The following is an 11,785-nucleotide window of genomic DNA, read 5'->3' on the forward strand; positions in this document are numbered from 1 at the left end:
TCACTCATTCAAAATAGAAGTTTTTCTAAATGTGTTCTAGGTAAGATAAATTTTATTGTTTAGCTGAAGGCACACTTTGGATTACTTCCTCGCATTTCATATTGATTTTCATTTGTGTCCGTGGACTGATTTTAGTAGATTTTCACACGTTATTTTTTATCCTAAATATGCAAAAACATAATAAATTAATCTCCTGCTTGATAGATTATCGTGTCAGGTACAACTCGACTATTGAGTACATATTTTCAACCCTGAAAGCACATGCTGGTTTACCCAGAAAAACATGTTGGTTTCGGGATGTACCATTCTGTGCTATGTGTTTTAAGTTTTTTTTTTTGTGTGTGGAACTATGTGTTTAAGTTTTTAACCTTGAAAGCAAATGTTGATTTCAAAGTATGCTTACACATACGATTAGAAGTAAGCTACGCGTTTGCCGACGGATCTTTTAAAAAGATCCGCCGCATCACGAGTCGTTGGATGTGGCACAATCCAGTGGCTCAATGTCTCCCTCTACTTCGCAACAAAGGTATTGTTACATAAACATTTGCAAAAAAAATGTTGCAGATTATATTTTTTACAACATAGGTTGTGTTGCCGGATTTTTCTTGCAATAGAATTTTATCATAGATTTTCTTTTTGCAATAGAGATTTTGTTACAGTTTTGTTTGCAACAGAGTTGATGTTGCAAAAGTGGATCTCCCAAACGTGTGCGTCTTAAACTGCAACAAGCTGGTTGTTGCGGTGTTCACTCTCAACAGCGACTTTGTTGCAAACCCACTCAAAGCATCTTTTTAATGTGACACAATATAATCTTAAGTGTTATTTTTGCAACAAAGATCATGTTGCAAAAAAATATTTGCAACAAACATTGTGTTATAGTATTTTTTTTATTTTTCATATTCTTGTAACATAGCTGATGTAGCGGAAGAATTTTTGCAACAAGAAAGATGTTGCAAAAAATAATCAATGAAACAATGATCAAGTTATGTACGCGTGGGCTACTTGTTGTGGCTTTGTATGTTAGTAACATAGCATGTTCTATAAAATGTGTTTGCAACATGCCTAATGTTGCACACTTCTTGGACCGTCTCACGTAGTGTTACATGTTATATAACTAAAGTCTAATCGAACAACCACGAAGATGGCGGATACGCGGGAGTCATCCGTCGGTCGAAAGGCAACGTTTCCCTAGAAGTAATCATTATATTTCTGCCATTTTGTAATGATCGTGAAAGTAAAAAAATTAATATGTTGTAGGCTTAGAAGTAACAATTTATTAAAAGTAAAAAAAAAAAGTAAATCCATATATGATTAGAAGGAATCATACATTTCTGTCACTTTATCATTCAGACGCGTCGATTCAGGATTGTATGCATCACATATTTTCATGTATCAAGACCGTGTTGAAGCAATTTTAACTTCTATATTTCCTCGCGCTCACTGATAGGTGGATCCCGCACAGGAAGAGAGTTGACATGTTGTTCAGCGGCGTTGTAAGTAATATGTGGTGACGCGCTGAAAAACATAAGGAAGAGAGCCTCTTTGGGACTGCTCTACTCCAGAAAATTCAGCTCCGCTCTAAAAAACATAAGGCAAACGGGGTAGCTCCACGATATACCGTTCCGTAAAAAAACTAGAATCTGGGGTCCAACTCCTTATTTTTTGTGAAACTTTTTAGGAGGTGCTCCATAAAATTATAAAAGTTGAAGTTAAAAGAAAATTACCCACCACTGCCACCAGTAAGTGGATACCCCTTCGTTGCTTATCTCTCATCCAATCAAATAGATCATTTTCATCAAATTTTTCATTCGTGAAGCTGAAGCTAAATGAGACCCAAACATTCTCTTGAAATGGTTGCAACTCCTATATAAAACTGCTCTAAAGTGGATTTGATAAAGTGAAGCGAAACTGATTTTGATGGAGCAGAGCGGTCCCAAACATGCCCTAAGTATCAGGACCGTATACATCACATATTTTTATGTACCTGGACCACATTGAAACACTTTTCAACCAAAGGACCATATTGGATCTATCCCACGACTATGAGGATGGTACTTGCAACTATCTCATGGAAATTATGTTGTACATACCATGCTGATTTTATATCATTTTTGGCATCATGGAGAAAAATGACACTAAATTTTGTCACCATTACACTTTTTTTTGCATGCAATGTAACCATCGCGACAAGCATCACGTGTGCATCATGACGAATTTACACCACTTTTGCTGGCAAACTTTATAGATTTTTTCGCCATTAATACATAGTTTTAGGACCTTGCCAAATTTTATTTCTCTTTTAGCATGGCAAAAACTATTATTTTATGTGACCATGGCAAAAATTTACTCCCTCCGTTCCTAAATAATTGTAGTTGGAGAGAACTAAACTAGTTCTCTCATACTACAATTATTTAGGTACAAAGGGAGTAGTTCATATTCATGGCAAAAATATTTTTATTCATCATGACTTTTTTAGTGTATGGACCATGGCAAATTTTTATGACTATGATAATTTATTTTTTGACCATTTGTCAAAAATTAATTTAACTATGGCAAACTTATCTTTTGTAGCATGGCAAAACTTAATTTAAACCATGGCAGATAATTTTGGTAGTATGGCAATTTTATTTTGTTGTTGGAGGACGAGCATTTTATTTTGTTGTTGGAGGACGAGCGACAAGAGGTTTCTAGAAGGCTTGAGCATTTTAGGATACCTCTCGTTCAAAAAGAGAGATTTGTTCGGTCAAGGAAGGAACCCCATCGATTGTTCGGGCGTTATCGGCGTCCTAATCTATGCATTGCCTAGATATTTTTGTCATTTATATACATACAATTGGAGTAGAAGCACTTGTTATTTCTTTTATATATTATAATTGAAGTATTCATTTAGTGTGGTAGATGATTTCTGTAGAAAAACATGTGCTTGTGAAGAGACAAAATTCCAGCATTTGGTTCAAATTTACTATCTACTACATTCCTAAATATAAGACGTTTGGGCAGTCAATAATTTAACTACCCAAACGTCCTATATTTAGGAATGAAGGTAGTATATAAGTTTCGAAATAGTAGGTACCAAATCTACCTGATGAGATACAAGTAGCATATGGTTATATTTCACTAGATGACGGTGCTCAGAAATATTAGGCTAATATATTAACCCGGCACTACATAACCCAAACCTGATATTGCCGGATACTACAGAACATGACAACTGCTCCCTTCGTTCCTATATACAAGTCTTTCTAGAGATTTCACTACAGACAACAAAGCAAAATGAATGATTCTACATTCTAATGTTTATATACATTTGTGTGTAGTCGATAGTTGAATCCCTAAAAAGACTTATATTAGAAACGGAGGGAGTATGTTTTGCTCGGTAGAGAAGCACGATAGTGGATCGCTTGGATTGCTGGGCACGTGCAAGGATTTAATTCTCCCGTTGAAACGCATAGGCTCTTTTGCTAGTCTAAACATAATCCACGATGCACACGTTACGCTATGACAAGTACAATAGTTCTATATCATCCCAAACAAAACCGTGAACATAGTAACTAATAAAAGTTAAAGTCCACACAAACTAGCAAGCATTTACAGAACATGAGTTAGACCATCACAGGGTTCTAGTATCCTAGTAATTGCTAAAATCACAACCTGAAACAGCAACGATGTCGAGGATTATGCTGGGTTCAATCCTTATGGACACTTTCCAATCATCAATATGGGTGATGTCGTCCTGGGGCAAAACTTCCTCTATTCATATCAGGAGTGCAGCCAGGTGCATAAATACCTAGTGCAGGATCATATGCCCCAGCATACATGGCGCCACCAAAGCTAGAACTACCAGGGCCACCAAAGCTCTCATCACCACCCCGCCTATAGCCACGTAAGTTCCCTGCAGCATAAGGTCCATCCAAGCCTCCTCCATATGGCCCAAAACGGCTAGGATAACCAAAGGAAGACATGCCTTCATAGCCCCCTAATTCTGGGTAGTAATGACCATATCGCTCATGGTAGTCACGTACCCCGCCGTAACCACCAACAAAACCTCCATGGTTCCTATAAGGACCAAATCCACCACTGTTGTAGCTGCTATAAGCATCAGCCAGTCCACCACGGTCATCCCCAGAAGGACGGTCCCTACAATCCCTACCATATGCTGATCTAGAATCGCTACCAGTTGATGTTGGCAGATTTGAGGATTTCTTTGGTTCTGCTTTCTTGATCTCAACCTACAAACAAAGCAACTGACCTAAGTACTGACAAATATAAACCTATCGGTCCTTGCTACCAATGATCTGTAAAGCATGATGGTCCACGACACTAACACGGTTATTGACATGTATGTACTCCCTCCGTTCACAAATATAAGATGTTCTATAGTAAATTTTGTTTTAGTGTGTGTGTTCACTCATTTCAGTCCCTATGTAGTCCATATTGAAATATCCAAACCATCTTATATTTGTGAACAGAGGGAGTACCGGAAGAATGAATTTTCCTTTGTCAGACATTAATTCGATGTGAAACTTCTTTAGTCTTTACACGTTTCATCCTGTAAAGTATTACAGTGGAGGGGCTAACAATTGGTGGCATTTGTGTTACGAAATGCACAAGACTCACCTTCGAACCAGCAAGATCAATCATATTCCCATTTGCTAACAAATCATCTACAACCTCCTCAGATTCAAAAACAACAAATCCAAAGCCTCGGGATCGTCTTGTTTGATGATCACGCATAATCTGGTGCTCAACCACAGCTCCATATTTTTCAAAGAAATCCTTGAAATCGTCTAAGTAATAAACACATAGAATGGTCATCATATCAAAAATGATGTACAAGGAAGCAGACTAACAAAAAAAGAAAAGGAAACAGACAATATGATTCCATAATGTATCATACCTTCTGTCAGTATTGGGGGAAGGCCACCAACAAATATCTTTTTAGTTCTGAAATCCTTAGGGTTGGACTTCATATAATCTTTTGGAATGGTTCGCTTTATCTCAACCTGGAAACAAAAATGAGCAAGCCCACTAAGTAATTTCCATTACAAAGATGTAGGAACAGGGAAGTTGTACACAAGGCATGGACGCATGGTACTCGAGTGCCAATATAGATAGAAGAGGACAGTATCTTTTTTATACAACAACAATAGAGCTAATAAGAACCTAAAAATGGCAAAATAGAACAGAACAGGAGCATTTTTATACAACAACAATAGATCTAACAAGAACCTAACCAGGCATGGTACTTGAGTGCCAATATAGATAGAACAGAACAGGAGTTCTTTATTACAACAACAATAGATCTAACAAGAACCTAAAAATGGCAAAATAGAACTTTAATCAAAGCATATTTGCATAGACCAACCTAAAAGAATGAGCAACTAGATTCACACAGGTCATATCAAATTGAACCAGAAACACCATAAATTAAATTAAAGAACACAGAGAAACAGACTGACATAGGTGCAACAAAAACCCTATAGCATTTGAAGTGCTTGATGAATGATTATAATTGAAAATGAAGCAAGCATCAAATCAATAAGTAAAATAGATATATCAGAAGATCAAGATTTTATAATCAGTAAGTTAACATGGATGAGTATTTAAGCAGGCCATCTGTAATGAGCATATGGAAGTTACATGCAAAAGGAGTAGGCATTAACAGTAAAGCTAGAAGTGCTTAATTTTATATAAACAGTTTAGCAATTGTGGAGCTGCACTCCTCTGTGGTGTATTTAGAACAAAAAACTTACTTGCTTTCCATTGATGACATGGGTGTCCTCCATCACTTTATCAACAACAGCGGGGTCAGAATATGTAATAAAGCCAAAACCCCTTGGCTGAGATGTCTGCTTATTTTTCATTATCACCGAATCAACTATCACCCCATAGTTACCAAAATGCTTCTGAAATGTGGCTGTCATTGAAAATTACATAACCAAATTAGTACTAAAATAAAAATCAGAGAATATATTACTCAGGGACTCCCTCCATTCCAAAATACATGAGGTTTTAGGTTTGTCCTAAGTCAAACATCTTTGAGTTTGGCAAAGTCTATAGAAAAATATATCAACATCTACAACATCAGCTGTATATAGTATGAAAACATATTTTATGATGAATCGAATAAGACTAATTTGATATTCTAGATGTTACTATATTTTCTATAGGCTTGGTCAAACTTAAAGATGTTTGACTCCAGAGGACTAACCTAGAACTTCAAGCATTTTCGAACGGAGTGAGTAACTGGGGTAGTATCTATATCAATCAGATGATTGGAAAAGAACCAAACATAATTGACTCAATCACAGTGCTAGCCCATTCATGCTCCGCTGTAGGAATTAATTCCCTTGGATCAATTGTAACCCACACTGTCCACAAACAGCATCTCCTTGGTCGTGAAAATAACTGAGCAGAGTAATTCAAACAAACAGATGTTTTGCTTCAATACTACAAACACAAATAGCCACCTGATATGCATGCCACGGGTTGGCAACAGTTCAGAAAAGAACCACGCACAAAAACTGTCATACGAAGTAAATTTACGTGGCCGTTGATAGAATTTATTAAAGATCAAAGGGGACAGATATCATAGCATCGTCTTGTCGAAAGCTACATGCTACAAAGTCCGCACACTTAGGGCGTGTTTGGTTCGTTGTATTGCATCTGGCTCGCACCCACCATGCAAAATATAGATTGTTTGGTATGCTGTATGTGTGGTTGGACCTGGCCCGACAGATGCAAAAAACGCCTCCGGGCCAGGCTGCGGGGAAACGCAAGTTCGGGCCGTTTCCGCGAGCCTGCACCCGCGCGTGCAGCGACCCGCGCGTGCATCGCTCTCGCCTGGAGGATAGGGTTCCCTCCCGACGCATCGCTCTCGTCCTCGCGCCGCGCCGCGCTCCCGTCCCCGCCCCCGCCCCCGCCCCGGCGAGCCCCTCCCGTCCCCGCCCCCGCCCCGGCGAGCCGCTCCCGTCCCCGCCCCCGCCCCGACGCGCCGCTCTCGTCCTCGCGCCGCTCCCGTCCCCGCCCCCACCCCGACGCGCCGCTCCCGCCCCCGCCCCCGCCCCGACGCGCCGCTCTCGTCCTCGCGCCGCTCCCGTCCCCGCCCCCACCCCGACGCGCCGCTCCCGTCCCCGCCCCCGCCCCGGCGAGCCGCTCTCCTCCCCCGCCCCGGCAACCCACTCTCCTCCCCCACAGGTTGGTTCTCCTCCTCCCTCAATCCCTCTCAGATCTGATAAGTACGCTGCCGCCAGATGTAAATATTATCAGTGTTAATTTATCCCTCAATCCCTCCTGCTCCCTGGTTACCCCTGTTTAAATTTTTTGCACATATTCTATTTTGTTTTGATGTAAATATTATCAGTGTTAATTTATCAGTATTAAATCTGTGCTACATTTATATAGATGGATGACAACAGCAAGACTCGAGATACGCTGATAGTGCAAGCTGCTGGTTTGGTTGCTGTTTTGTGTGCACATATGGCCACTATAACTACAAGGGCTAGAATTAGAAATTATCGTGCTCCAGTCCGTTATGTTATGCTTCAGTGGGGAGAGGACGATTTTGTACCGCCGGAGCACACTTGGACTGGGAATCCAGCCTCTGATGGTGTTATTGACATAGAAAATGATAATAGAACCTGGTCACAAATTAGAGATGGTTGGGCTGGGCATATGTTTGCCAATAGGGGTAATTCTCATGTTTAGAGCTCAAGTGTTGGGCTGGGCATATGTTTCAGCTCCATTTTAATTCTTTTATGTCACTATTTCAGCTCCATTTTAATTCTTTTATGTCACTATTTCAGCTCCATTTTAAATCTTTTATGTCACTATTTCAGCTCCATTTTAAATACTTTATATACTCTTACGTAATCAGATTCCTTTGTTTGCTTTGTACATAGGAGTGATGGCTGAGATGGGGGCTGATGGTGGGCATGGTGGTGGGAATCACCCATTGCGTTGGACATCTCCAATGTCTGGTTTCATGTTACGTCGATTTGTAGAGCTCATTGCTAGTGGAGTGAAGACTGACAAAGGCTTTAAGGAGGTGCACTTAAACCAGGTGGCTAAGAATTGTAGTGACCACTTTGGTCTTGCAATAACCGGGACCCAAGTCTACAACCACCTCCGCAAGTGGCGTGCTAGGTGGGTGAAGATTAGTAAGCTCCGAGACATTAGTGGGTCACTTTGGGATGATACTAACTGTGTCATATCACTGGAGGAAGAGCACTATCTGGGCCATATCAAGGTTTGTACTTTGAACTGACCTATAATTATTTCCTTTCACATGCTTCCTATTTGTCAGTATATAACCTTCCCATAACCACACTACATATAGGACCATCCCAAAGATGTTGAGTACCTCAATGTGCCTTTAGAGAACTATGTTCAAATGCTTGCTATCTTTGGGACTGGTATTGCTACAGGGAGGTATGCAATGGCATCTAATGAGGCTCTTGGGGTTGCTTCAATGGTGGGAACCTCCCCATCGATTGTCAACATTGAAGGTTCTGGTTTTGAATTTGTTGTTGATGGGAATGAACCTGACTCGAGTGCTACTGCTGCTGCTCATGGGGAAGCTGCTGTTGCTCATTCCACTGGTAAAAGGAAGAGGGCTAGCCTCATGAGCGAAGAAGAAGTTTTGGTCATGACCAACATGTCTGAAGCAGTCCGTGAAGTTGCTAATGCTATCAAGTCCACTACAGAGGCACATCCTGAACTTTATGATGCTGTGATGGAGCTCCCTGGTTTTAGTGAGGATGATCTATTGATTATCTTGGATTATCTCAATGAGAGTGCCAACAGGGCTAGGAGCCACTCATTCGTGCAGATGACGGAGACTCGCCGCACTCGTTGGGTCATTCACCACCTTTCCAAGCTCAAGGATGATGTGCCCAAGGGTGGAGTGTGAGCAAATCTTTGCTGATTAACTAGTTGACCATATTTTATTCCATTTGGTCAAAAAAACAATGCCCCTATATATATGTGATGTATGGAATGTAACTTGAATCTTATGTGATGCTTATGCGATGTACTGGATTAATATGGATGTGTGGCCCTATAATATGTGAACGTTTAAGATGTATTGGATATTGATTTATGTGTATTGGATATTGATTTATGTGTATTGGATATTGATTTATGTGTATTGGATATTGATTGTATCATAAGCTGCTTCTATACCGTACAAACAAACAAGATGCTGCCAATTTTTTAAATTACTTCAATCATATTCTTTCATTATTTCAATCATCAAAGATATTACCAAAACTATCTTGTAATTATTTTATATCTGTTCGACATCATACAACCCACCAAACAATATCTGTTGTATGTTGCATCTCTCATACAACCCAAGATGCAATATACCAAACAAAATCTGAGTTGAACCCAGCTCGTATCATGCACCCAACCAAACACACATCTCATTTTTATTTTGCATCAGGTCAACCAGGCCAGGACCACCCAAGCTCCTTCATGCAATGCATCCTGGATGCACCCAGGCAACCAAACACGCCCTTAGTGTCTCACTCGCATTAATCTCAACGCAGTGCAACAAAAATAAGCGTATAGATGGAGGAAAATAGAATATGCCTACACAATCTATCTAGTTAAACAAACATTCAACCGCACTAAACCACAGAAATCTAGTCCAGAAAACAGGATACCAAAATACCGATCACTACACGATACGACTGAATCGGGATCTGAGTGACCACATCCAACACAAAACGCCACAAGCATCACATACCAACAACATAACAGGAAGGAACCAAAGCGAGTTACCTAGTGTGGTGTCGCGCGGGAGACCTCCGACGAAGATCTTCCTGAAACCCAAAACCAAACCCAAACAAATCAGGCAGCCAGACCAAGATGGCTCGACAGCTCGCGATGAGAGGGGGAGGGGATTCTCTTACCCGGGGCTTCCGCTGCCGCCAACGTCGCGGCCGCCATGGTCCTTGGGTCTCGCCTCCGACTTCCCCATGGCAGCGCTGGCTAGATAGGGTTCCGGTGCGGGGTTGGGATCGCGCGTCCCCTCGTTCGACTATCGGATCAGGAGCAGTCTGTACTGTACGTCGTTTCATCCGTACTTCAGTCATTAACGCAAACATAATTTAAAAACAAAAAACCAAATCAATTTTAAAATAAAGTCATTAATATAATTAATTAAATAGAAATTTAATTACACAAACAAATTATTAAACCCATCTAAGTAGGGTTTTTTTGCGCCAAATCAATTATGAAATCAAGTCATTGTTAAAATTTATTAATTAGTCATAAACTTAATTTGGATGCAAATAATTAATAATGGGGAGTTTTTTTTAGTCGTATCTCTACTCCTAAAGGGATAATACATAGGTCGATTATTCATTTGTCACACCTCTCACCGATTTTTAGTCCGCATCACATGGATCTCTACTCCTAATTGCTTAGTTGGTGAATAGCATCCACGGGTTTTCTTCGTCCGGTTTCTTCGTCTCACCTCCCACCACCATTCCTTTACATTGGCTTTTTCATCTTTCAACAGAAACTTACCTAATCTTTTTAAGTTTTCCTAACCAGACATGTTACAAATGACATGTTACAAATGACAGGAACCGATAAGACGTTATCAAACAATGAAATCAAATTATGTGGCAGTCAGTTTGAAATCCTAACTTTCCTAACACATGTAACTTTTCTAACAATCAAATTTCTATTACTAAATGACAATCAATGTGTTAGGAAAGATACATGTGTTAGGAAAGTTAGGATCTAAAATTGATTGTCACATAATCTCTACTTCTAAAGAAGAAGTCTACGGTCACGATGGTACGTTCGTTGTCGTTCGTTCGTCTCCACCCTTGCCCTCGCGCGGTTCTTTCCCATACCGATTGATACACATTCCCACGTTAATTTATTTCCTTCCAATTATAGCGGTTTTCTTTCCACCAAAGCTTCCTTTCGTGAAACATCTCACGATAAACGCCCCTCCCCGATCTCCTTACAAATCCCGCACCCCTCTCCCTCTCGCTAATATCTCCTCCCAAATCGTAGGTCTAGGGTTGTGGTGTCGCTACATCTGCCACCGCTCAGTTCGCCTACAACAAGCGGGAGGAGGTTGTGGTGGCGGTGGCAGTGGCAATGGCGACATCACAGGGAAGAAGGAGGATGCGGAGGAGTCGGGGCAGGAGTTCCGCCGCAACCCGACGCCTAACTAAACCCCTCCACCTCCAACCCGACCCCAACACTATGAAGGATGAGCTATCGAGATACGCACCTCTGCATCAGCCTCTTGTTCGGCGTCTACGGCGCTAGGTAAAGCAGGGTGCAAAGGAATACCCTGAGGCGACACGTATGGCCTCCGGTTGAGACCATTCCCCTTAGTGCAGCCCCTTCCATGGGCATGGTCGAGGTTGGTTTGTGTGTCATCTCCCACAAGATTGGTCCGTCGGTTGAATAGCGAAAGAGCAGAGCAAAGCAGATGGTAGGGATGTGCGGCCCATCTTTTGTACGCGGTTGGGGTGCTGGGAGCACGACTGCTTCATGTAGGTGTCAAGGATGAAGAGTTTGCTCGAGGGGCGGGAAGAAGGTGTGTCACTCTCCTGCAGCTTGTGCTCTACTGTCACAGGATGCATGGCGCTTGGAGAGGAAACGTGTTGTACTCTGCCATGTGGCTCAGAGAAGACTACTCTCTCATTTTGTTAAATTCCTCCCTGCTAAATTCTCTGTGTACGCAGATGGAAATCAGAATAGCAAGTCCGGAATACATATGAGCATGAGAAAGCTGTGATAATCACTCTAT

General features: G+C 41.1%; 1 protein-coding gene across 1 annotated transcript; it reads right to left on the minus strand.

Annotated features, from left to right (window-relative positions):
• Positions 1-3,497: 3,497 nt before the first annotated feature.
• LOC123409642 (heterogeneous nuclear ribonucleoprotein A0-like) lies at positions 3,498-10,079 on the minus strand. The gene is made up of 6 exons (XM_045102498.1): positions 9,918-10,079; positions 9,787-9,827; positions 5,754-5,917; positions 4,898-5,003; positions 4,618-4,787; positions 3,498-4,229 (listed from the first exon to the last, which is right to left on the minus strand). The coding sequence occupies exons 1-6, from the start codon at positions 9,983-9,985 to the stop codon at positions 3,714-3,716; spliced, it is 1,065 nt and encodes a 354-aa protein (XP_044958433.1). The 5' UTR covers positions 9,986-10,079; the 3' UTR covers positions 3,498-3,713.
• Between the last annotated feature and the right edge of the window lie 1,706 nt (positions 10,080-11,785).

The sequence above is a fragment of the Hordeum vulgare genome, chromosome 7H (assembly GCF_904849725.1).
Source record: "Hordeum vulgare subsp. vulgare chromosome 7H, MorexV3_pseudomolecules_assembly, whole genome shotgun sequence".
Lineage (NCBI taxonomy): Eukaryota > Viridiplantae > Streptophyta > Magnoliopsida > Poales > Poaceae > Hordeum > Hordeum vulgare.

Bases quoted from the DNA above. Each gene is read 5' to 3' on its own strand.
- LOC123409642 (XM_045102498.1), bottom strand. From the start codon at position 9,985: ATGGGGAAGTCGGAGGCGAGACCCAAGGACCATGGCGGCCGCGACGTT. The intron at 5,004-5,753 runs GTAAGTTTTTTG...TTTTGTTTCCAG, and splicing joins ATGTCATCAATGGAAAGCAA to GTTGAGATAAAGCGAACCAT. The intron at 4,230-4,617 runs GTGAGTCTTGTG...CTTTGTTTGTAG, and splicing joins TTGATCTTGCTGGTTCGAAG to GTTGAGATCAAGAAAGCAGA.